Source organism: Pimephales promelas, chromosome 4, assembly GCF_988280905.1.
Source record: "Pimephales promelas chromosome 4, fPimPro1.hap1.1, whole genome shotgun sequence".
NCBI classification, from domain to species: domain Eukaryota; kingdom Metazoa; phylum Chordata; class Actinopteri; order Cypriniformes; family Leuciscidae; genus Pimephales; species Pimephales promelas.
Window position 1 is genome coordinate 35894578 of NC_142772.1, and position 27460 is coordinate 35922037.

At 37.8% G+C, this 27460-nt stretch overlaps 1 protein-coding gene across 28 annotated transcripts in view; it reads left to right on the forward strand.

Annotated features, from left to right (window-relative positions):
- arvcfb (ARVCF delta catenin family member b) overlaps positions 1–27460 on the forward strand; it is a 188993-nt gene that overhangs the window by 156866 nt on the left and 4667 nt on the right. For 18 of the 28 annotated variants that reach the window (XM_089130386.1, XM_039658982.2, XM_039658981.2 and 15 more), the window contains 8 exons: positions 18585–18712; positions 20108–20258; positions 21230–21422; positions 22218–22329; positions 22904–22991; positions 23136–23168; positions 24886–24939; positions 25565–25656. In XM_089130386.1, coding sequence (XP_088986512.1) covers positions 18585–18712; positions 20108–20258; positions 21230–21422; positions 22218–22329; positions 22904–22991; positions 23136–23168; positions 24886–24939; positions 25565–25656 — 851 coding nt within the window. The remainder of the gene's footprint in view (positions 1–18584; positions 18713–20107; positions 20259–21229; positions 21423–22217; positions 22330–22903; positions 22992–23135; positions 23169–24885; positions 24940–25564; positions 25657–27460) is intronic. The other 10 variants (XM_039658985.2, XM_089130377.1, XM_089130378.1 and 7 more) reach the window with 3 other exon arrangements.

The following is a 27460-nucleotide window of genomic DNA, read 5'->3' on the forward strand; positions in this document are numbered from 1 at the left end:
TTTGTGGTGTTGTATAAGAGAAATATACAAGTGAGTGAATACATAGGAATAATGCTCAATCAGAAGTAGCCATCAAGCTTTAGTAGAGAGGTCTGCATGTGTTGCCAGAGGAAGAACAGTAGCTCATGAGCAGCTGCAGGCTCATAAGGAAACTGTGGATTTTTTTTTTTGCTGTTTCTTGAGTCCATGAGGATGGATGAATTATCCAACAAAGTTATATGTACTGTTGTATTCAAGATTTGTGACTGAGAAATGGAATATAAAGCTCTTTCATTTACACTGTTCAAACATTTTTGGTCCGTACGATTTTACTTTAAATTGACAAGTGACTTAAAGAAAAGTACATAAATATTTCAGTATAGAACATGTTATGCCAAATAAATTATTTTGAACTTTTTGTTCATCAGAAATCCCTACCAAAAAAAAAAAAAAAGCATTGAAGTTTATATAAGAAATGATTGACATCGGACGGTTGAATTGTTTAAAAAATAATACACAACCGAAGTGGTAATGCGTGAGGCGGCTGTTACTAGGGGTTCTGGTTTATAACTACGAAAGAAAAACGAAAGAAAAAAAATCTACAAAAACATCAACTGTCGATGCCATTCTCTTCATAACTCGGAAATATTTGTGTAAGTCTACAGTACGTGCTTTGCTTTTTCTGTTTTGCTCCAGAGGGGCAGCTGTGTTTTGATGAAACTGCGTTTGTTTACACATATTTGATTAATGACTGTTGCTTGCAATCCTAAAAATACAGAATTTTGCAAAAAGTTATTTGTTGTGAGAAACCAATTTCGGGTTCGGGTTTGATTCGGTTTTAAATTTTAACAATTCCATCCGAGGCGGGTCCAACGATCTTGGGTACGGGGCGTGTTCAGGCTTCAGTTTAAAGCCTGTGCTTTAACACCACTGTTACTACCTTTCTACTGAGAAATGTCATGTAGCTTTTCAGTTGCGAAACTATTTTACTAAGTCTCGGGGCAGCACTGAAAACTTTTGGTGTACTTGAATGTTTCCATCCGTTTCTGTACTGTATGTGTGTGCTTTTGTATGGGAGAGAGAGCATGAGAAAGAGAATGTGCTTTCCGTAGATAGTAAAACGCATTTTTATGGTAAATATTTGGTCATTTTTATCCTATGAACAATGTCTTTGTGGATTTCTGAATATTACTGTTGCATTGCATTGCATTGCATCAAATCATTGCTGTGTTGGTAAGCAGGAGACTGGCTTTTGAATGGTAGTGTGGCATACGTTTCTACACATTTTTAGGTTAGTACATCTTGACTCCATAGGTGTTACAATCCTACGGAAATCTGCAGTGTTCTCTGTGGACACAGATTCTGTGAGAGCCTTCTCAAAGGTTTGTGTGAATGTGCTGACTATTGCTGAACTCAAGAAAAGCCATGTTTTTTGTGAGTTGACTGGTGTGTTTTTTCACTTTTCTCACACAGCTTTGAGTCTAGTTGACCCTCCAGATACAAACAACAGTCATGTATTAGTTTGTAAATAGTTTAAGGGGCTTTGTTTAAATTGTTTTCGCAGAACGTTTGCCAATAAGTGTTTCACAAAGTAAATGAAATATGCTTGTCAGGAGATTTAAGGAGCAGTTTCAGCTGTTAAATAGTAATAGTATTTTCATTTCTCACTTCGATAAACCTGTATTTCATTAACATGCAAAATGGGGATTATTGATCTACGTAGATTACAATTCATTTTGGTGGTTTATTGATGTAAGCTGATTTTACCTTGTCAAGCAAGTAGATGGGCTTTGCGCCACAAGTTATACCTATTGGACCTAGAAAAACACCCTCTCTATCACGTACTGCTCTGAGACACAAAGGTTGAGAATCCAAATTCAGTTTTATTGAAAGGGTAATCCACAATCGTAGTCGAAAACAAACAAAAACAAACACAACAAGGCAGGGAACACGGGCAAAAGAGTAATCCACGGAACAGGCAACAAATCCAAAAACCAAGAGACTTGGAATTGCAGTCTAACACTAACCAAGACTTTGAAAATAATGAAGTAGAAAACCAGGTTTGGTTGGCAGAGGTGAATGCGATAGCTAATGGATGAAGAGTCCAGGCAGTTAGTTATTATGGGAGATGTAGTTTGTGAGGGAATGACAATAGTCTGATGTGGAGTGCCCTCTGGTGGCTCTCAAGGGCACCCCAGCTGGTGATCTTAACACTCTCCTCGTCCACTTTGCGTAGTTTTAAATGTATTTTCATCATTCATCGTTATATTCTGTAAAAAAAAAAAAACGTATTTATAGGCATCTGAATGCACTAGGCTTTGTGTTTCCTGTAGACATAAGACATACATTGTTGAAACAGGAAATATAACCTCTCCTGACTCTTTGCCGAGAAGTAATGAATACACAAGGATTCACATTTGTCCATGAGAATAGGATTGGGGTTGAGAAAAGCCAGGAGATCTGATGAATAGTAAGTCTGATCTGATGTCAGATGGGGATTAAGATGCAATAAATAGAACAGTGAACTGAGTTTGCATCTCTGAGCCTCTCTCTGTGTAATATATCCATAAATCATAGCCGTGTGCTTTAGAGGCTGCTTTGACAGCTAAGAGTATTCATACTTTGCACATGACGTCACAAGTACTGGTTGGCGACAAGAACCTCGTTCTATAGCAACAAAACGGTTCGTTCAAGCTGTAGGAATGATGTACATACAGTAGCATAGAAAAAGGTTTTATGTAGATAAAGTTTATTATTCATAAGCACAGTACCTACCACGTACAATTTTTAAAGCTATACATTTCTTTCCTTTTATAATTAGATTACCATATATGTTTTCATGTGGCATCACGTGGGTAGACGAATCAGACGAACTGCAAGTTATGCATCCATCTGAGTTCACTTCAGTGACAGTCATAAATTATCCTGTCATAGAGACAGGTGACGTGCATTTAGACTGATGATTTGCTGATGTTATGGTGTTAATACAGAGTTGTTAACCTATCCACTCTTGAAAAAAAATATAGCTATCTGTACTTTTGTAGGCTTTCATTTTTTGTGCGGTGACGGATTCTCTATAATATATGTAAATATCTCCAAACTCCAAGTCTGGTCGAAATTTTGCCAGCTTCAAAGCAATGAAAACATCAGCGGGTGCTGTGTATGGATCACACGTTCTGAGTATTCATTCAATCTTTATTAAGGACACAGAATCCCAGTCCATAGTATTAACTTTAACATTCGGTGACATATGATCTAAATAGTTAATTGATTTTAGTATTTTAGAGGCTGTATCCTAATAGTGTTGTATAATTGTATAGTTATTGTATTTTTTTATTTTTATTAAATGTGTTTTAAACTATTATAAATTATAAAATATATATTTTTTAATTACATAATTTTTCCCATTAAGCTCGTTGAAATGGATTTTGAGTCATTTCAGAAGGAATGGATGAAGGAATGGAGGAAGTTGTTCACATGGATTAACTGTGTTGACCAACAGAAAGCTGCTTGGTTTGAAAGTGACTACTGTATGAGCTGTGCTTCATACATTGCTACAATATTGACAGTAAGTGCTGGACCTTGATGTGACCTCTAGTGTCATGAGTGTGCCTATGATCCTGTGGAGCAGAGCTAATGAGTACATGTTCTTTGGTGTTACTATAGAGGTTACAGAAGGTGACTAATATGCCTATTGTGTTCCTTAATTTAAACAATGCAGTGAAGCCATTGTTGTATTCCATAAAACCACCTTAACAGGGTCTTGTGAGAGATGAAGACACTGAATTAATTATGTCATTTTTCCCTTCTCGGACTTATTGCTTTTTTTAAGCCCTCTGATTCCCATAACATGGTGACATCATGGAGGAAATGATGATGAATCATGTTTACTGTGTTCCGCTGTGGTTCCTCCTGCCCCTGAGCAGCACGCTTTAGAGTCCAATTCGTTTACAGATGAAACCTCTAAAATGAAAACCTAAGCTTTATTCCAAAGCCTATTGCGTTGAGTTGATGTCTACTCTTTAGGTGGATACGTAAAGGCAGTATCCTAATCAAAATAGAACATTTTAAGTGACTGATTTGGACAGCTTGCAGGAAGCGCACTGCACTGTAAAAAAATATTGTTGGTTTAACTTAAAAAGTAAAGTGGTAAAAAAGTAACCTGGTTGCCTTAAAATTTTAAGTTCATTGAACTGGAAAAAAGTGAGTTAATACAATGAAGGAGATTGATTTAATCATCAGAATTTTATTTTTTTATTTTTATTTAACCATTATTTAACCAGGTTTGTTTCATTGAGATATAACATCTCTTTTTCAAGAGAGACCTAGCCAAGATAGCAGAACAAATTAGATTACACAATCACAAAACAAACACAATCGTAAAACAAACACAAAAGAGGCAAAGACAACTCAAGTACATATCAATTTAAATAAAAGTGTCTTTAATTAAAACATTTGCACCTGTGGATGGATTCATGTTCCACAGTTTTAACATAACCTTTAAAATTATTTAAGGGAATTAGACAATGTAGTTTAAGTGTTTTCTGTAGATCACAGAAACTCAAAATAATAAGTTATCTGAACTAAATAAATTATTTAAGTTAATTTGACAAAAGAAAAAATGTTGCGATAACAAATCTTGAAAATATTTTGATAAATATTTTTACAGTGTGGTGACTAGACTCACAATTGAATACAATATTTTTTTATGTTGCATTTTGCAAAGCTAATTACTATTTTTTAATTATAACAAAATTTGAATTATAATCAAGTAGATGCTTTATAGATAAATGAAGGAAAACTACTTTTCACCTTCGAGGGATTTTCGTAATTGTTCATAATTGTGTTGCTGTAAAAAAAAAAAAAAGTTGTAGGCCTTCATGAAATTATTGGATACATTTGACAAAAAAAATACAATTTCAGTCCTTCTACCTTAAAATTGCATGTTTAATTCAACGTTTTGATTTCCATTTCTTCATAATTATTTGTCAAATTTAGCAATTTTCTGAGTGAAAATTGTTTCAAAGGAAAATAAACACCAAATGTTTAAATACCTGCTTTCCATAGGACTAAAGACTTGAAATGTACTGTTTCACAGTTTCAACATTTAGCACCTGAATTGTTAGTAGTTAGTACATAAAGATTTTGTGTTCAAGCTGAAGTGGCTGTTTAGTGAAGTTGCTTATTTCCAACTCAGCAGCTTCTAATAAATGAATGCTTTGTGTATTTGCCTGTTGATTAGCCTTTTCGAGCTCCCTGTTCTAAGACTTTTTAATTATAGAGATTCATCTTTTTTTTTTCATTGTAGAATTGTCATCACAAAATACAAGGGGGTGTTTGTACATTAGACTAGTTCTCCCGAGGTAATACAACACATACAGGCCATATGCTTGCTTAGTCTTCTCCTGAAGAGATGTGTGTGCTTTTCATTGCATTGCTTCATATCTCATTTAATTTGCCTCTGTTGCCTGTTGATAGCTCGCCCGGTATGGAGATTTACATGTTCTCCAAACAGAGCTGAGCTGTAGAGACGGCTCACTTATGAACAGCATCGTGTCATCGTGCCTGGCGGCTGTGTTGTTGAACCCTCCATTGAATTTAGAGAGCTTCTTAACAACAAGAACAACATTCTTAATTGGGATGTTTTACAGCAATCTACACTTGAGAAATCCATTTGTGTTATCCGTTCGAGTCCTCCATTAGGAAACTGTCTCTGCTGGGATTAGATATTCTGCTCTAAAACTGAAGCTGCCATATTTTTCACTGATGTTTTGTTAATGAACTCGAGCTCTCTACCGATGTCCCTGTTTATCAGAGCTGTACATTTCACATTTATGCCTGACATGCTTCATCTGGCCCTCGTTCTGTCAACACTGTCTTTCTCCCACATGCTGTGAGACGCCTCGGTGACATTGAAATAAAAAAGAAAATCTGAAAAAGACTTCTGCGCTGTGTAAAAAAAACATTTCCCCATATCAGTATAACATTTATAATGATAACATCAGTATTTCAGTCTTGTTTTCCAGTAAAAATGTCTAAACATCCTTTGTTTTTTCTTGTAAATTACTGAATTTAATATTTAATAATTTAAAATTTTAATATCTTTATTTAATAATTGTATTATTCTCACCGGATATCATAAACTACCCTCATTATGAATAAATATACTTATGACAAGATTATTCTCTAAAAAAAACTCATCTTAATATGCTTGTCTGATAAATGGATCTTTTTAAGGGATACTTATATTTTTAAATACTTACATTTTTGCAGTGTAAATCTCAAATATGAAGACTTGACTTTGGATTGGAATGGATTAAGTTAGTTTGAATGCATTTTAATTCAAAACGGAGAATAAGTTGTATTAAAAAGGAGAATCCCATTCGACAGTCTGGATAGCGTTAAGTTTCCGTCCTCTTGCAGTATCTTCATCCGCCTGTGGAATGTAGCAGCCAGATCATGTCACAAGCAGTACTGTGTCAAAAATCACATACTCTTGATAGTGGACTGTGTAAAAACAAAATCACACAAAGATGACTGCAGCTGCTCATCATCACAGTTTAGTTGGAGACACATGCCGAAATGCTTACTTTAGGACTCATTAGGTGGTCTTAATGTAGTTAAACAGTTACCCAGTTCTTCTCAAAGATACATATCCAGTACAGTGTTCTTGGCAGCTTGCCTTTCATGTTCTGAGTCTGGGGCGATGAAAAAATGTCTGAATTTCCTGGGTGTACGCCAGAGATGCCACCCATGGAGGTGCCAGTCCATGTAAGAAACCTGGCAGTGGCATCCTGTCGCTTGCCAATCATTATCCCACCCGCTGATGACAATATTGATTCTATTGTACCACAGCTCGTGATCAACAAAAGACCTGCAGCTTTTATGTGGCATGTTGAGAGGCAGTACGAGACACACAGAAAGAGTGAGTCGTGTAAAGAAACAGGATATTTTCAAAGCCTTTCTGAGCAGAAATGCTTATCTGTGAACTGTATTTGAATATGAAAGGTGTGCAGGTTTGCATCATTTGTGATGGGGAGAAAAGCCAACAGTGGTTGCTTTTGATTTTAAATTCAAAATTAAAATTTGATAATTGGAGGGACGTACTGTAAGACTTGTGTTCCTGTGTTGGTAATAGTCATTGTCTTCTTAGTGATGATGGGTCACCAGGGCTTTGTCCAAAAACTGAGAAACTATCAGACAGTATAATATGAGACAGATAATCAAGCTCCTCTGGCTCCTCTCAGTGGTCCTACAAAATTTGCTTTTTGCAGTCACTGACTAACTAAAAGTTTTGAACGCAGTCCCGGTGGTATAAGAGGTTTTAATGTTTTTTAAAGAAGTCTCTTATGCTCACAAAGGCTGCATTTATTTAAGGCAAGCCGTTTTAGCTTAAATTGTATCCAGCCTTACTCGTCGTAATTGTATTTTTACTAGTAAGAATTAAATTAGAGATCTCTACAATTCAATTCTTGCTAGTAACTTACATTTAGAGAGCTCTAGTTCAATTATTACTTGTAAAAATACTATTAGAGAGCTCTCGAATTCAATTATTACTAGTAAGAATTACAATCGGAGTGCTCTCTAATTCAATTCTTACTAGTAACAAATACAATTAGAGAGCTCTACAAATGAATTCTTACTAGTAATATGTCTCCATTGACTTCCATTCATTTTTAATTACAGAGCTCTCTAATGGAATTGTTACTAAGAATTACTATAAGAGAGTGCTCTAATCCAATTATGACTAGTAACAATTACAATTACTGTAGAGAACTCTCTGATTCAATTCTTACTAGTAACAACTCAATTACAGAGCTGTCTTATTGAATTTTTACTAGTAAAAACATGAATTAAAGATTTTAATTCAGATGTGTAATTGAATTAAAGAGCTCTGCAATTGAGTTGTTAGTCATAATTGGATTAGAGAGCTCTCTAATAGTAATTCTTAGTAGCAATTCAATTAGAGCGCTCTGTAATTAAAAATGAATGGAAGTCAATGGAGAAATATGACTAGTAAGAATTCATTTGTAGAGCTCTCTACTTGTAATTGTTACTAGTAAGAATTGAATTAGAGAGCTCTGCAACTGTAATTGTCACTAGTAAGAATTGAATTGTAAAGCTCTCTAATTGAATTAAATAGCTCTGCAATTGCATTCTTACTGGTAAGAATCATAATTACTAGTAAGAATTGAATTATAGAGCTCTCTAAATGTAATTGCTACTAGTACAAATTGAAAGCTCTCTAATTGAATTCTGACTAGTAAAAATGAAATTACTTTAAGAAAGGCAGGTTACAATTTAAGCTAAAATGGCTTGCCAAATTTATTCATCCTTGCTGATTGTAAGTTTTCATTTCTTAAAAAAAAGTTTTTGAGACAAGTAATAGCTGTAGGCTGAATTCGGAACAGCATACTACTCTTACTATTTCTGCCATATAAAATGTACAAAAAAGTAATATGTCAGAGTGCTGTTCTGATTTCAGCCCTAGATTGATGGTAGCCAAGGCAGGGAATGATTTGGTTCAGGTGCACCTGATCAAGCTCTTCCAGCAGTGTTGTCACTACCCACTTTTTGGCCACTGGACTTGAGTCAGCGATGGTCATGGTCTAATATGGTTTGAGTAAAGACAAATTCTCTGTCATGGCTCTCAGACTTAGGATTTCTGCAGAGCCCAATATCTTTAAGGAGCCTGCAAATAGCACTTGCCAGAAGGCCACAGACAGCTTAATGATGGATGTAATAGATGATATGCATCATTACACATATGTTATTGTTTGTCCAGATACAATGCATTTGAAAATGAGCTAGCCATTTTCCACTGTAAAAACTCAGTAAATGATTTGTTTGGGCTTGTTTTTCCAATGTCTATTATTTACTAAAACCTATTAATAACAGTTATGTTTATCAGTTTTGCTGTTCAATTATTGTACTAAAGAGTCTGGCTGAGTAGACGAGGGCTTGTGCATAATATTGCCCATGCGTATGTACGTGTTGCAGAAAACCATTCTTCACTGGCCTAATGGCTTAGGCAATAATTACAGGGCTGAATTAAACTACCGGGAGGGAATAGAATGAGATTTACCCTCCCATCGGGGCCTTTGTGTGCTTCTTTTCATCGCCAGAAGAGGATGTTTCTGTTTTTCAGAGAGATGCTAAACGCACACACACACACACACACACACACACACACACACACACACACACACACACACACACACACACACACACACACACACACATATATACTTGAATGCAATTAGGCACAGATTACTAGGCAAACCGTCAGTGGCGTTTACATAAAAAGAGCTGCCAGGCTGCCAGCCTTTATTGTTTCCTGTTTTGCAAACATGCCATTTTATAAATGAACTTTTTAACGTGAAAACTGTGATTTGCAAAATGCTGCAGTGAGAAGAGGAAGACAGAGCGTGTCTGAGGACTGGGCTTAATTCCTGAGATTATAATTTGTGGCACACACTAGCCAGGTTTTTTTTTTTTTTTGTGCCATTGAAAAATGAGGCGTCAGAGGACTTGTGGTTGCGAGATGAAGAGCCAAGGAAAAGAGAAAAGATGTAGAGTGTGTGTGAGAGAGAGAGAGAAACGGGGAGCGTGTGATTATTTATCATGTGCTCGAGTATAGGATGGCAGGAAGGTGGGTCGTGAAGAATGGGATATGACATCAAGCCTGCAAAGGGACATCCTTCTCCAGGCAAAGCAGATCAGACACATCATCCGCTACTGACATCCCAGCAATGACTAAAAACAAGCCTAACAAAGACGCTATGCAGCTGGAAAGAGAGAGAGGGTGTAAGAGAGAAACAGAGAAACAGATGAAGGTTTGAGGAGGAGGATTGCAAACAAAAAATAGAAACCGCAAGACTGCATACACACAATGTAAACTGTGTTGCTCTGTTCCATAGTTTAGTAAGCTGCCTACAGAGTCAGCCATTTGTGCGCTTCCAATGCTGTTCCAAAAGTAAGCAACTTAAAGGGATACTTCACCTCTGGAAAGATGAATGTGTATTTAAAATGGGTCATTTATGTAGAAGAAATGTGAAATTATTTTTGAAATTGGAACTTTCTCTTTCTAGACAAAATGTTTTGTGCCTTATGTGGTCTCCCAGAATGCACTTGCTTTGCTGCCCTAGAAGGCCACGCCTACCGGGAACAGAGCGCAGTAGTTAAACAACAAGTCTAGGCTACTAGTGAGTCTCCGTGACGAGTCTGCCCGAAAATGTGTTTCGAGATTGCCAAAAATGTCCGGGATTCGCCTTTTGCGTTCTGCAGTCGCCATTCATTATATTTACTCTGGCGAGCAGGAGAACGACGCGAGGCCGGTGGCGTGATTACTGATGAGCGACACCTGTGAGACGCACCGGTCTCGTATCTCTCACAGAGGCGCGGGAATTTTCTTAGCAATGTTAAAACACACATCAACCGATCACTTGTTTAGCGTTCATGTAAACACATTCAGATTCACCAATCGAAATGAATTCAGTTACATTGAAACTGAGGCGTGAAAACAAGCGTTTTGGGTGGGAAATCCGCGTGCAAATGGTGACGCAAAAGTGTGTGAAATTCAATGTAGTATAAACATCAGGTGGCTAGGAGTGCATACTACAACAACACCAAGTCCACGCGCCTGTGTCCAACCTTCACTGTCAAGCAGACTTTTTGCGCTTTTACCGTTTACACGAGAACGCGGCGGTGGAGCGTTTTTAAGATTTCCACTCTGGAGGGTGGTTTCACTTTTTTTGCGTTTTTAAGCCTCAAAAACGCTGCCACCATGAAAACGGAAGGCACATCCGCTAAAATATTTTTACGTTTTCACCCGGATTCGTTCTCGTGTAAACAGGGCCTAAAGGTGTGCACGTAAACAATGAATGGCGACTGCAGAAAGCCAAAGCTGAATCCTGGACATTGACGGTCGGACATGTCCGGAAAAAAGAGGATGGTAACCCTTACTACTCCACAGAACAAGAGCCTGCTAGCTTAGCATGGTAATTCGAAAATGCTACAGGTTTTCTAATTCAAAGCTTAATGCTAAATCCTGAAGTATCCCTTTAATTATGCTGAGCCTAAGATTTTAAAAGCAGCATTATAATGTATGTATCCTTTTAAACGAAGTAATCCCAGAATGTAGACCAGGCAAGCTCAAAATAAAAGTTATCTATTGAGTAAAAGAAAATAAATTATAAAAAAATGTGACTATGATCTATAAATATGATTTAAGCATAGCACTATACATGATTAAATGCTGATTCTAATATTTAAATTATTGATAGCCCTACTTAAATTTTTATATATTCCATTAAAATAGATTATAAACAAACTGTTTATATTTATAAAACTGTATTGACATCATTTTCAAGTCAAGTTTTATTGCATAAGTAGTTTCGTTTTAGACGTTCCACATTGGTCACTCATGAACCTTAGACCGTTAGGATGCTGCCTTAGAAGACATATGTTGGCAGTAGGCAGCAAGGCAGCTTACTTATTTTGGAATAGAGTATAAGATTGTGTGTGTGTATGATCCTGGTAACCCTAACATTATGGGATCAACATGTCCCCATTTTTGGTCCCCATGAGGAAAAAAGTTTATAAATCATTCTAAGTGATGTAAAAATGCAGAAAGTGTTCTGTGAGAAATCAGTGTTTTCTGTGAAATCTATGGGATGTTCCCAATGGAAACCTAACATGTGTGTCTGTGTGTAGTCATTCACAGCATCAACAAATGACAGATGCCATCATTAGAATGCATAGCAGATTGTTCAAACAACACTTGATTTTTGTCTTGTTCCAATGAAACTCACTGTTTGTTTCAGTCATGGGAGTATTGGCTGTCAGTCCAGATAGACGATTGAAGAAAAATATTCTCTGTGAAAAAATTCTGACAAAACTCTATTTTCATAAAACCACAATCCACATCAGCCATGTGTTTTTAGCCTGTAGGCATCTCTCTTTCTGATTTGACAATATTCACCAGGCAATTCGTACTTTTGTGTTGCTAACCATTTGAATTAGTAATGTCATTATCATATAGTGAGATCATAACAACAATGGTCTGAGTTCGCAGCACACCTCACAGCACGTCTCATGTTAAGTGCTTTTGCTGTGCGTTCTGCATGCCTTCTCTTTCTCCCTTCGTTCTTAATGCATTGCACGAGGTGTCTGTGTGAAAGTTAAATGACCCATAGCTCAAGGTGAACCCCAAAACAGTTTTTTATTGGTAAGATGGCTCTAAAGATGCGAGACTTAGAATGTACCCTGTAACCGTTTTAAAATAAGGTTTTATTGTCCTTAGCTTTTTTTCCCCCAGGATGCTTTGACATAGCCTTCACGCTAGCCTCTCAATTTAACAGCAATTGGCAGCAACTACCCACCTAGTGTTCCTTATACGTGTGTACCACACAGGAGACTTGATTTCAGTTAACTTTAAAGGGATAGTTCACCCAAAAATGAAAATTAAGTCATTAATTACTCACCCCCATGCTGTACCAACCCCGTGAGACCTTTGTTCATCTTCAGAATACAAATGAAGATATTTTTGATTAAATTTGAGAGGTGGATCACTGCTACATAGGCAGCCTAAGGGATTGAAACTTGATGGCCCAGAAAGTCATTGAAGAAAAAGTTTATATATTCCATGTGACTACAGTGGCTCAACTATAAGTTTAACAAGCGACGAGAATACTTTTCGTGCGAAAAAAACAAACAAAAATAACGACTTTGTTCAACTATTCCTTTTCTTCCTTGTAGGCCTGAGACGACGCATGCGCAAGAACTGCGATCTTCTTCTACCACTTTTTGTTCAGTTCTCGTGCATGTGTCGTGGAAATCTCTTGAACTCTCGTCTCAGACCCAGAAGGAAGAAAAGGAATAATCGAATAAAGTCGTTATTTTTGTTTGTTTTTTCGCACGAAAAGTATTCTCGCCGCTTGATAAACTTCTAGTTTAATAAACTTTTTTACAGTTTTACCATTGCACTCCTTTAAAGAATACATGGCATGCTACCTCAGAATCTGACCAAAATTGGGCTTTTTGAAAGTAGCGTAAAGTTGCCTGCCAACTTTTCCAATAGGGACTTTAAGCAACAGCTGTTGATAGAACGGCAACGGCAGCCGAAAGTAAACAGTTAACTGCCGTAGCTAAAGAGCGCAAACATCACTAAGCAACAGTAAAGAGGACGGCATAGGGGATAATTTAATCATAAGACTAAATACAAAAAGAAAGTGATTTTAAAAAGTAAGAGAAGGGTTGATTTAGGCATTTAATGATATACAGAAACGATTACAATGCCACATAACCTAAACCATAACATTAACTTTCTTATTCTGTCACGTAGTAACGACTACGGCAAATCAGCTGTTCTCCCGTAGTAGACGGTTACAGTAGAACATCGCGAAGGAGCAGTTAATGTCGCGCATGCGCAATAGACCGACAGAATGCCGTTGCCGTTCCACAGAGGCTGTTGCTTAAAGTCCCTAATGTCTTTCACATCCAAAGTGCACCTCTGTCTGATGCCTTACAATACTATCTAGACAATTCAGTAAGTTTTGGATCAGAGCTAAATGAAGCATCTTTCCTGTCACCTAGATGTTTGCCTCTTGTATCTTGTTTACTATCTCACTCTTTAATGAATAGATTTGCTGGTGTGGTTGGACAGTTGGTTGCCTGGGAGATTTAAGCGATGGCTGTTTTGAAGTGCTGGTGTGTGATCATCTCCTCCTCTGCCTTTTTTTAGCTCGACTGTTGAATTTTATACATAGAGCAGCTTCTCCTACCTTATTCAATCACACACCTCTACCCTGGGCTATCCAACTATTGTTTAAAGAGGAGGCAGGGTTAATTCAGGACTTTATCTGACCTCAAGATCATTTATAATTCAATTTCCTCTCCCTTCCTGCACTGATATCTCAATGAATCTCTTAGAATCGGTTCAGCAGCTACCGTTATTTTGGTTCATGGAAGATTGATCAAGGTTTTGACAAATTCAACCTCTCAGGGTTTTTTATCAGGAAAATATGAGATTAAGGCTATCTTTTTCATAATTTCAGACACTCTCCTCACTCTCTACTCTATCACCATCTACACATATAAACATGGATTATTACATTGACATTTATTCATTTACTCCACAATGCATTCTTTTTAACAATTCTTTAATAGATAGCCACTCAAAAGGTTTCACAGCTGTTAATAATCTAGTCTTGGCAATCTTCATGCCTCAAATGAACATAAACGTTTAAATGCCCGTCAAGTTAAAAACCCACTGGAACCTGGAGAAATAATGTTAAGTGCATTATAGCTGTCGGTCGGTCCTGGTAAGGATAGTATCTTAGTTAAATACTCAACATTTTTTACATAGAAAAGTAATTAAATCTGGGGGGTTTTGTAAGTTGAAGGATGGTGTGAAGGGAGCGGATGAATAGAAAGGGACACTCATTTTTTTTCTGAGCTAGTTTGAAGACTGACACGCCACATAATACAATTCATTGAGGACAAGCAAAGCAAAAAGACCTCCTTTGGTGAGCTGTGACAAGCTGGTCTCAGCAGCCGGTCTGGTCTGGGATGTCACAGTGAGATTTGGCCAGCCAGAGTACATAGATGAGAGGCAGAAGCCACTTTTAGGAATGAACCAGACCATTTTAAGAGCTGGCCAAAGCATTTCCAGAGGAAATCAAATATTCGACAGGCTTGTCCATTCTGTTCCAGTGGCCTGTGGAGGGATGAGGGGTTCAGAATGAAAAAGAAAAGAAAGGTGCTTTGTTGGTGCATCCTATTCCCTGCAGACTACCCTACTTCCTGTCTCCACGGGCAGCCCATAGGAGCACGAATGCTGTGATGTTGACTGCAAGCCATTACCACCTTCCTTTTGATGGGTTCTGTTAGCATTTTAAGTTCCTATCACCTTGTTGATTCAATAAGCCATCACATAAAGCGTTAGTGTGGAGTCCGTTCCAAAGGTAGACTGTCATTTAGGACTGTTTGCTGTTGAATGGGCATCATTTTCCCTCTGGAGACGCATCAGGGGAGAATCCTATCTTTCTTTCTTTCTTTCTTTTTCATCATCTGCATTCACAAATTTAAGTATACACCTTTTTTCTTTTTCCCGAATCCCGAAAAGACCAATATTTGGTACAGTATAACCGAGAAGATCAATTTTGTATCTCTAACAACAGCTAAAGGCATGCATTTTTTGTTTAGTTATTGTCTCCTTTAGTTAATGCTGTGGTGAATACCTCTTTTATGTCCACACTAAGGTTATTCATTTTTATATTATTTAATTTAATGTTCCATCCTTGCATTCTCCATACTGCTTATCCTCTCACAGGTTAGGGTTGTTTCTTGGTGTCACTCACTGATGATAACTGACCCAATATTGACCCAGATTACTATTGCAAAAGCAAGAGTGTGTCTCTCTGAATCATGCTCATGATCCCTTCACTCTTTCCCTTGGGATTGCAAATTACACTTAATAAGGCACCAGGGTGACATGTGGATTTTTCTTTTATCAGTTTGTGAAGTGTTTATTTTATGTGTAAAGTGCCGTGGACGTTTGTGTGCATGACAGCTCTTTCAATGCATTCAATGTATTTGTTCAAAGAAATAGACATTGTATCCTGACAAGAATCAATGATATTTGCAGAGCTGAGATATTTTGTCTCCTGCTGTTTTGATCTCTCTCTCTCTGAAGGAGGAACGTTTTTTCTAACTAATCCCTAATCACAGCTTAAAGTGTGCTGTTTCGTAACTACTACTCAGAGGCAAATCCGGCCTCCAAGAATTGTGCGAGGAGGGGAATGTGGACAGACTCCCGAATATCAAAGGCCTGTCATGGGTATGACATGAACTTTGCGGTGGGGTTTAACTCAGACGCCATACACAGAGAACAATCTCCATTTCCAGTGATAAATCTGTCAGCTGTTTCCCCACAAGACAAATCTGATTTTAATTAACTTATTTTGTGTTTATTGACTGGCTTGGGTTAAAGCTAAACTAGCAGGCAATCATCTCTCCTCAACATGAAGCATTTAGGTTTTTCGACGTTAAGAGATTAGGGAATGCAATTGTCAGAGAGAGAATAGAGCTCTGTATCTGAATGACTGTGACTTATGACTTTGTGTTAAAAGGCAGAAAACTGATGTAAACATATGCATGAGCTAATCCATACTGTACATACTCACTCTTCTGCTGTCTTTTTACATGGTAACACACTCCAGAGGAATTTTAAAGCAGTGGGGAGGAGAAAGACTTAAAATAGCCTTAAATGGTAATTGAGGTTGTGAATGTGTGGAAACTACACACACACACACAAAGCTGAGGACAGTTATTTCGCTCAAACCATCAGTCAGACAGAAATAAAAATGTATAGTGAGCAGCCCACATCCTGCAGGCAACTCTTCCCTCTCTAAATTATAGGTGTTAGGTGCACATTTAGAAAGTGCAGATGGGCCAGGCAGTGGCTGAGCTTTTATAATGCAGTTATACACCAGCAAACATGCATTAGTATGTCAGCTCTTCCATCTTTTTCTGCTCTCCACCACAGTGCATGATACTCATTTCAGACTTGTTACTGAGTTACACCACATTGCTGTTTTGCTGCCTTTGTATGAATATCATTATTCAGGTTTCTTTGAACTTCTCCAGACTCCATTATCTTGACGTGGCAGTGAAAATGAAGACGGCCTGTTGAACCACCACACATCTGTCATGCGCTGAGCATGGTGTAATGCTTTCCCAGGCCGAGTCATGGAGAGAGTTCATGTGCACTTTATGGTGGCTGCACAGTTGAACCAGACCCAGACAGGAACTCATAGAACTCATAGAATTTATTAATATTAAAGGGATAGTTCACCCCAAAATTTAAATTGTCAGTTGAGCCAAGTGACCAATGGCTAAGCCATGCCCCCTCCACTCACTCGGACAAACAGGGCGCTATGGCAGGTGTCACAGTAGGAGACATTTCACAGGAGGCAATTGGTGATTTTTTGAGACAGAAAGATTATGTATCATCTTGAAGTCACCTAAAGGGCCTTAACTATGCATTGAAGGGTAATATTAATAATTTTATTGTTGAGAAGGTTGACAAAAGCTTCAGCTCCAGGCAAAAATCTACAGGTCACAGTGTAAACGTGATAAACCAACCCGGTCTCATCCCAAGACGTCATATAACTGACGTTTTGGGACGTCTTTTGACCATACGTTAATATCCGCCTTTTTAGGGCCCCCTTAAACGTCAGTTAGATGAGGTTATGGGATCCTAACTCTACCCCAGACCTAAACCTAACCCTAAACCTAACCCGTCACCTAACTGACATTAAAGGTAAAGCGTCAGTTGTATGACGGCCCGGGATCGCCATCTACCGACGTTTAAGGGGGCCCTAAAAAGGCGGATATTGACGTATGGTCAAAAGACGTCCCAAGACGTCAGTTATATGACTTTTTGGGATGAGACTGTGTTAGATAAACCGCATATCGTTGCCATCACCGTTTGGTGCTACTGTATTTACATGAATCATTCAGCACAATATTGTTAACATTTGTTATCTCGGTTATTTACAGATACGTTAATGAAGCTGTTGTAAGTGACATGATGTACAACGCAGCTAGAAGCTTATGTTAATGTTTTCTATGTACATAACATTTTAAACTTAAAATAACAAGAAAAAAAAAAACGAATGAAAACTGACTAACTGCAATGAATTTCAATGGAAGTGGAAGCAGAGAATGTCCGAGTGTATTAGGTTAGCTGCGCACTGTGATTGGCTCACCGCGTTTGAGGGCGTGGCTTAGCCATAGGTCAATTGGTAAATATTTGTTCTTGTTTTAAGCATAAACTCACTTAATTTTGATCTATTTCACAGAAAAAAAGACATATTTGGTGTAATTTTGTATCTCCAGTAAATGCATATTTTTTTAAGGATCTTTGGTCATTGCACTGGGAAACAAGGAAAAACTTGAATAAATCTTGTATTGCAAAACTCACAAGTGTGGCTTGTGAAAAGGAACACACACACAGGAACGGTTACATCCCGGGAGTAGCATACAGTGATTCGTAGGTCCGCCGGCATCATTTAGCATTTAGACAGGAGGAACCTAATTATCCTCTTCCCCTCCCTACTATCTCTGCAAATGTCTCCAACCTAACTGGGTATTCTCAAAATTTCCAACAAAATTGTGTTGGAGGAACCCTGAATCAGCAAGAAGGAGCTTCTTCTTCTGTGTTTTGACCTCAAGTCATGTTTAATGAAAGACATTGATATTACATTGCCTTAGACTTGGGGTGCTGTTATCAAGAAGCCAAGCGTCCATCAGGCTATTGACTTTTTTAGGCGGTTTGTCTATTGAATTGCTCAATGGATCCGTGGAAGTGGAGTGACTTTGATTTTCTGTCTCTATTTATTTGTCGTGATAATCATGCGTTTGTCCTACCCTGCTATTTTGTCCACTTTTCATTTCGCCAGGTGCATAACAACACTTGCAGAAGGAAATGTAATCAATTTTTACCATCCCATACCCAATCTGTGTGTGTCTTATGTTCAACTCTTTACACCAGTGTTTTATTTGTAATTCTGTCTTGTGTCTGTCGTGTACGTGTGCAGGTTTTGAGTTACTGTATCAGCCGGAGGTGGTCCGACTCTACCTGTCTCTGCTGACAGAAAGCCAGAACTATAACACGCTAGAAGCAGCAGCCGGGGCTCTACAGAACCTCAGCGCTGGACAGTGGACAGTGAGTGTCATCTCATAATCTTCATGTACATAACACATTTCAAAATACCAGGAATTGGAAACTGATTCTAATGTAGATCCATTAAAAAAAACAATACCCGATTGAATTATTTTCATGATATTCCGTTCCATTAGAGATTCTGGTTAGTGTATTCCTATATTCCTTATACAGATGGAAAATCGTGATGAAATATGATGAAATCAGAGCTGTTGTCATGATGACATCACACATCTTATTTTCTGTAATCTTTGCATGCGAGTCTTTTGAGAACCTTTTTAATTTAAATATACCTTTTTGTGGTATACACTGCATTTTGTGGTTGGGAAGAATTTTTTTATCTTTTTGATAGAAGTCTCTTATTCTCACCAAGGCTGGATTTCATTTAGCCATTTTTGCCTTTTAGTAGGATAGGACATTTGCTGGACAGGTAGTGAGGTGGGAGAGAGGGAGGGGGGATGGGAGTGGGAAAGGTCCACGAGCCGGGACTCAACTCTGGACGCCCGAAGCACAGCGGCTAAATGTCAACACACTTTCCCACAAGGCTATCGGCACTGCCCTGAAATCTGCTATTGTCTCAATTTTCTCTGTTGACAACAGTCTTCTGCGAATACGTAAACCTTCATTTGGGATGTTTTGTTTTTGTCTGTTTAAAATCAACTTTGAACACATTTCCTAATCAATACCTAATTACAAGTATGACGTATCTGTACCACAGTGTCATGTGTGGGGCTCTGTTCTCTCTTGTGGCAGAAGTCTAGAGGAAATGCCCCTAATAAACACGTCCCCCTACACCTAATGCAAGAGTAAATCCCATTAAATTGCACTTCCTTCTCCATTTTGGACCTGAAGTATAGCCATGCATAAGCTCACAGCTTTTTTGTGTGGTTACTCCACTTCAGACCTGCCTCATCTCTATGCCTGCGACACACGCATGCTTGTGAACCCAGAGTCCCAAGCGCATCACAAACCCCTGCTGTAAGGGGACAGACATGTCACATCTGTAGTCTATAAGAGGATTTAAGAGCTTTTATTTATTAATTTATTATTTTTCCTACTTTTCTTGCTAACGTGTTTCTAGGCTCACTACCATCTCCTAGTGGCCATGATGTGGTTTTGCAACAACTTGGAAACTGTTTGGGAAATAGAGATTTATTGTGCCACATAAAGGTTTTGTGATTAATGGGACTGTAGTGAAAAATGCACACAAGTATAGCTGGGACAAATGGCTATTTACTGGATTGTGGTTTCCAAGAATAGAAGAGCTTTTTCTTGCATACTCAAACATTTATGAAAGATTTGCAGAGCTGCTTGTCTGGTTTGAGCGTAAATTGACCTGACTTTATGAGATACGTGATGTGGAAAAATGTCTGATCAGAATGTATCTCATTTCTACAGTGGTCAAACTATATCCGGGCGACAGTGCGCAAGGAGAAGGGGCTGCCAATCCTCGTGGAGCTCTTGCGCTCAGACTCAGACAAGGTGGTGCGAGCTGTGGCCATCGCTCTGAGGAACCTGTCCATTGACCGCCGCAACAAAGACCTGATAGGCAAGAGCAGAATTTCTTAAACATTTTTACCTATTGTGTTAAACATAAATTTACATAATACTTGCAGTCAGAATTTTTTCGAAATAATAATAATTAGTAGTACTTAAATTTTAAAAAAATAAAATAAAATCAGCCTGATAAAACTAAAGCTGTTTTATTTTATATGGTGCCAGTACCTTCATGGGTCTAACATGTTGAGATCACATGACCAGCTTAATAGCGCTTGATCTTATATTGGGCACCTACACTACCTTTCAAATGTTTGTGGTCAGAAAGATTTTTTTAATCTTTAAAGGACCAAGGCTGCTTTTATTTGATCAAAATGCAGTAAAATGAAATATGTTTACAATTTAAGAATAACTGTTAATTTTTGAATATTTTAAAATTTAATTTATTCCTGTGATGGCAAAGCTGAATTTTCAGAAATCATTGCTGCTCTATAAACATTTCTTAGTGTCATTGTTGAAATCTGCTGTGTTATTTTTGTAGAAACTGTGATATATTTTTCAGGTTTCTTTGACAAACTGTTATTTAAAAAAAAAACATATATGTGTGTATATATATATATATATACTGTATATATATGCAAAAATCTAAAGGTTTTTATTGTTGCTTTAAATCAATTGAATGCATCTTTGTAGAATAAAATTATTAATTTCTTAAAGAAAAAATGTACTGCCCCCAAACTTTCGAACCATGAAAAATAAATGAATCATGGCTTAATGTGAGTAGTATTTGTACAACAAAATTGGTAAAACACAACATTTATTAAAAAAATAAACTCTTACTCTGTGCTCTTAAATTTTATCATTAGATTTTTACCCAGAAGGCAACAATTAATATTAATAAACCTGATATGTTGAAGTTTATGAATACAAATCAGTGTTCTGGATTCTGCTTCTGGGTTTCTGCAACTTGTTTTGCTCTATTCCTGAGCCAAAGCTATCCTTCTTTTGTACTATCATCCTCAGGGAGTTACGCCATGAGGGACTTGGTCAGCAACCTGCCCAGCGGACAGCAGCGGCCAGCCAAGAACCTGGAGGAGGACACAGTGGTGGCCATCCTCAACACCATCCATGAAATCATCACTGACAGCTCTGAGAACGCCCGCTCTCTCATCACGGCTCAAGCAATCGACAAACTTGTGGCCATCAACAGGACCAGGTAGGAAGTGAATGGAGCATAGACCATGGCGCAGTATGGTTTCACATACAAGCTATATTCACACTGTAAACTCCATTCTGATCTCTGCTTAAGTTATTTTATGAAACTAGAGTATAAAATGTTATGAAAAAGCGTGAACATTTTCTTTCTGAGTTGTAATTTATATATCTACCATGACTTCTTAAGGCTCACTTAGTGCTGTGTGTACACCAACAACAGGTTTTTGATCTGTGCAAACATCCTCCATTAGTTTGGGCCCTCCTCAACTCGCAGAGGAAAACAGCAACAAGAGTTGCTGCTCTTTGAAGTGCCTTATTTTTATCACCACTCAATCTTCAAATATAAGTCATCTTTAATATATGCATGTGAAAAACTGAATATTAAGTGGTGTAGTGCTGTAGAAGCAAGAACAGAGAGTAAGCCTCCTCCTTCCTTTCCACATGTGACCTCATTTAAAACTTCAAATCATTTTTACTGTGATTTTAGCCAAAACTAAATATTGATTGTGAGCGATCAATTTTTTAAAGAGTACATCCTTGATTGGATAGTCACGGCTTCTCTTTCTGACTCTGGAGATGGGGCTTTGAAGTCAGAGGCTCCTGATAATTAAGTGAGGATCACAGGAAAAGCTAACGAAGTAAAAAGAGAGAAATCTGTGGCCACAGGGGTTGGAGATTGGTGCCGTAGTGACTTCGTGATGCTGGGTGGGGAATAGATGACTTTGAATTTGAGAGTTATTCCAATGGGCCCTGGCTTCCTCATAACTCTCTTTCCCTGCATGTTTATGCATGGCAGCCAGTCATCAAGGGAGACCAAAGCTGCTTCCCATGTACTACAGACGGTTTGGAGCTATAAGGAGCTGAGAAATGGCCTGACCAAGGATGGCTGGAATAAAACGCACTTCCAGGTAGAGCGGAGCAAAGCCACACACAAACACTGTGATTTCTCACTTATTTTAATACCAAATGGTAAAGTATTGAAGAGTAAATCAACTGAATAAATGTCAGGTTTGCATTTCACTCCAAAATCTAAACTATAAAAATAATAATAAAAAAATATAAAGTATGCAGTTCTGTTTAAAAGAGAAAGAAATGTTGCTAATGTGCCATTATGTATACTTCATATATATTGTATTTTACAAATCTACTTAAATTATGTTGTATGAATGCACTGAATGAATTAATTTTAATATCTCGTATTTTTTTTTTTTTTACATTCGTACTTTTGTTGTTGTTTTTGCATGAGAATTTGAGATAAAATGTGCTTTAGTTTTGTGCCTAATTGCCAGGAAAATTATTTCATAATGTAATTTTTTTTAGTCGGTTCTAATAATAGATTTACACAATTTTCATCACATTTCTTGAGAGTTTCTGCGAGATTCACTCAGGAAGTTCTATCATGGCTATCCTTTGCATCTCTTATCTTCATATTTTATTACTTGTTAGTTATTTCTGAAACAATGTCCTCTTGATTCTTCTCAGCCGACAGCGACTGGCACCCCCAAAGGATCCAAGAGCTGCAAGCCTGGCTACGACGACACTACACTCCCCTTGATGGAGAAGAATCAAGGTTAGCGTAAGACCCCAAACAGAGATCTTTACACACGATGGATAACCTCAAATCTGGCTGCTCAGGGGAGTTCTGGAGGTTCAGGTGCACCTGAGCGAGCATATCTTCTAAACTCTACTATTTTTGTGTTTTAACATGTGGCAGAATGCTTGATCTTTCACCCCCACTGCTCAGCTGGTGAGTGCAGCTGCTGCATCTCTTGTGCTTTAATCGGTCATTTGAGCAGTTCATATGATACAGAATGATTTATGAGGATCAGACAGCAAATGAATGGGCCTCAGTATAGGAGCTCATTATTCATTCACTCAAATAAAATGATGGTAAATTACTGGGCACCATCCATCCACCCGGGCACATCTCATTGAGAGAGGAGTTAGCATGACAGCTTTGGCTTTTTTCTGATTTTATTACTGCTGTTAGCATGGATGCTCATGACAGTGATGCATTTGATCACATCCATCAGTCCCTCACCATTCCCTGCTAGCCCAAATGTGAAGAATAGAGCACAACAGTGACCACACAGCTTTTCTGCACCCTTTGTTCTGGAAGGATTTTTCTCATCAATTTTCTCCATAACTTTTTTCTTTATTTTATTTTTTATTTTATTTTATTATGCTTAGAAACAAACAAAGATGACAATCATAGCACATAGCATACAAATCTGTTACAAAATAGCAAATATATCTGTACAAAATATGTACAGAGTCATCTTAACACAAGTGTATGACTATCTGAAACAAAAAAAGAAGAGGAAAGAAAGAGGAAAAAAATAAATAAATAAAATGAGGGTCAAGAGGGCAAGATATTCTATACAAAATTTAGAGTAGGTCTAACCAAATTAAAGTCATTACAAAATACTGAGGATGAGATGGTGTTAAGGTACATTTCAAACTCTTTCAAAAAAAAAAAAAACTATAAAGATTGGTTTATTGTTGGAGAATTTACATTTATGGATATAGAATTTCCCAATAAAATAAATTAAATTGGCAACAAAGCAGGCTTTTTTTTATCGGCTGGATATTATCTTTAATAAACTTGCCAATACTTTCCCATAGTTGTTTAATGTTTAGTATAGAAACATGACCAAAATAAGCCAGCCAGCTCTGAGGTGAACTACACATCCATGAGCCATTACAAATGATGTTATCAAAACAGCAATAAAATATGAAACTTAAGAGTTCTTTATTTGGGAGTATAATTTACAATACACTACCATTCAAAACATTAGGGTCAGTAAGAGTATCTTATGCTCACCAAAGCTGCATTTATTTGATCAAAAAAAAAAACAGTAATACTATGAAATATTATTACAAATTAAAATACATTTTCTATTTTAATATCTTTTAATATGTCATTTATTCCTCTGGTGGCAAAGCTGAATTTTAGCAGCCATTAATCCAGTCTTCAGTCACATGATCCTTAAGAAATCATTGAATATACTGATTTGGTGCTCAAGAAACATTTATCATTGTGCTGCTTAATATTTTTGTGGAATTTTATCCAAAAATAACTTAGTGAGCCCAATTGTTTTAACGGTTGTGTATACATATACAGTATAAGTTCAGTGAGAGTGTAAAATTACTGATTTGATTGTCATTTCTATGATTTATGGAATTGGGCATCCACTTCTCACTTCCTGTGTCTCATCGAATTGGTGGCTCTCACTTCAGAATTGTGTGTACTGAAGTATTTCACAGAGAATTATGTAATTAAAGTACTGTATATTTTCCACATTTAAGCCTTTTTTAAATCAGCTTCTCAATAATGCAAATGAATGAGATTTTACTCTATAGACCTTGAAAGCTACATGGAGACATTTTATAGTTAAATACATTTTCTAAAAAAAAAAGTATTAGAGCTGTGAAAAAAATCCAGCCTGTAAAATGCTTTGCAGGGAACAGAGGGTGTAGCGGTGGGGATATGATACCTATGGACGAACTCGGTCCAGGTAAGACCATTCCGGCATGCCCTCAAAAACAAACCCTACAGACTAATGTGGTTTTGTGAGAATGCAAAACCATAATCCCTCTTAATTTGCGATTTAGTTTTAAAAAGTAATGAAATTCTAAGTGCATTTCTTTTTCCCTGAAGAGTGTCATTCCAATGCTGTCTGCAAAACCCCTCTTTTAATAAGATCTTTGTAGTGCTGTTGTGATTGGTGTGTATGGGCCGACGGAAAATTTGAGCAGAAGCTCTATTGCTTGTTCACTGCAGAGTACCAACTCTTCATTACGGTGCCATCTCTCTGATCTTCTGCACTGAAGCAGCATCCTCTCCAAGCCTGACTGCCAATAATTGGACAGAGGCTGAAGATGGGGTGCTGTTTGAGTGGCTGGAAGGAAGTCAAGGAATACACACAGCATTCATGCACACATCCACAAACCCGCACAGTAATCACACAGCAATCACGTGCTCAGCTGCGAGCATGAGAACATCTGTGAACGCAGCACGTACGGGATGCTCCCAGCTGAAGGTTGAGGGATCTGTCGCTCCTTGTTTGAAGAGCCATGCTGAGGGTGCTGACACACCGCTCATGATAACAGAGTTTCTCTGCTTTCTTTCCCTCTCATTAGATGGCTATTCGACGATTGACCAGCGAGACAAAGACTCCAAGTACAAAAGCAGCGACGGCTCGTCGGATCTCCAGGAGCGGGAGCCGTTAAAGGTCAGAGAAGTGTCAGAAGTGAGACATGCTTCAACATGTTTTTAATCTGAGAAGGCACTCTGTGTGACAGTGCTGTCTGTGGTAGTTTGGTAATAATGTCTCTGTGTCATTAGTTGCTTCAGGCACCAACAATGAAATTTTCCAGTGGAAAGAGAAATTCTATATTAACAGTGATTTTGTGTTAGAGCCATGGTGCAGCAGTCAACTAGACAGCATCATAGCATGGTCTAAGGGAAAATAAGCAATTTAGTTCAGCAAAAGAAGCTAAAATGGTTTTCATACAATGAAACTGTGTTACAAAGGAACTATTTCTCCTCCTGTAAAACCACAGCTGCCCATATTTATAAGTGACCTAATGAAAAAACAAGCCCTTAAAGGGATAGTTTACTTTGAAATACATTTTTGATATGTTTTAGCTTACCTCAAGGGCATCCAAGATGTAGGTTTTTTTGTTTCCACAGTATTTTCAATTTTGATATTTTTAGGTCAAACCGTTCTTGTCTGTCAGTCATATGATGGAAGTTTATGGGATCCACCCTGGGTTCACCTCAAAGAGCATGCACAGAGAAGTCCATATTAAACATGATTAAATGACTCGTAAATGTACACATTGATGGCCTAAGACACGAAATGAGCGTTTTTTGTGAGAAAACGGACAGTATTTATATCGTTTTTACCTCTTGTAATCACAGTCATGTCCAAGTACTCTGAGGCATGGGCGCTTCGCTCTGCACAAGCGCGCCGGAAAGCCCCGAAAGTGATCTCTCGCGCATGTACGCCACTCATTGTTTTCACAGAGATTTCAGAAGTGTTATGCTTCACTGTGAAGATCTAACACATTTAGATATACAGGAAATTGCAATTGAAGACGATTTCGATATATCAACAGACAACGTTGATTTTTTTTTTTCCGCAACCACACAACCAACTTGGACGTGGCTGTGATTACAAGAGGTAAAAACGATATAAATACAGTTTTTTTCTCACGCAAACCGCTTGTTTCGTGTCTTGGGCCATCAATGTGTACTTACATTTACGAGTCATTAAATCATGTTTAATTTGGACTTCTCTGTGCATGCTCTTTGAGGTGAACCCAGGGTAGACCCCATAAACTTCCATCATATGACTGACAGACAAGAACGGTTTGACCTAAAAATATCAAAAGTGAAATTACTGTGGAAACAAAGACACCAACATCTTGGATGCTCTTGAGGTAAGCTAAAACATATCAAAAATTACTTTCAAAGTGAACTATCCCTTTAAATAAACTCGCTTATAATAAGTGGGCATGACTACGCTGATTTTAAGGCATCATAGAAACGCCCGTTTCTACGCAAGATGATAAATGAGGGCCACTCTCCACATCGGGATATTTGAGATATTAAACTTGACTTCCCCTCATACAGTCTCCTGTTAGCCCCATTTCGTGCTTAAATAGATAATTAAACTCCAGCTTTGTGATATTAAAATCATTAATGTAGAGATGATTAAGAAACTGTCTGGTGCTGCTGACTGGCATCTGTAGAGAGAGCTTGACTTGCATAGCAAGTGCCTCTGCAACAGTAGGTTGAGTTCTCTTACTCCCTCTTCACTTTAATGGAGCCATCTCTTATTATGAGTGTTATCACAGCCCAGCGTGAGAGTGATTTGCTTTTCTGTGTGTCTGCGTTTGAAAGAGGCCACACTGTGCTCATAGATGACACACTGCATTATTGACGACCACATTTCTGCACCATCTGTAGTCCGTCTCAGCATTGTGACTGGGCTTTGTATCTCAACAGCTGCCTGCCGTATTTCATTGTTA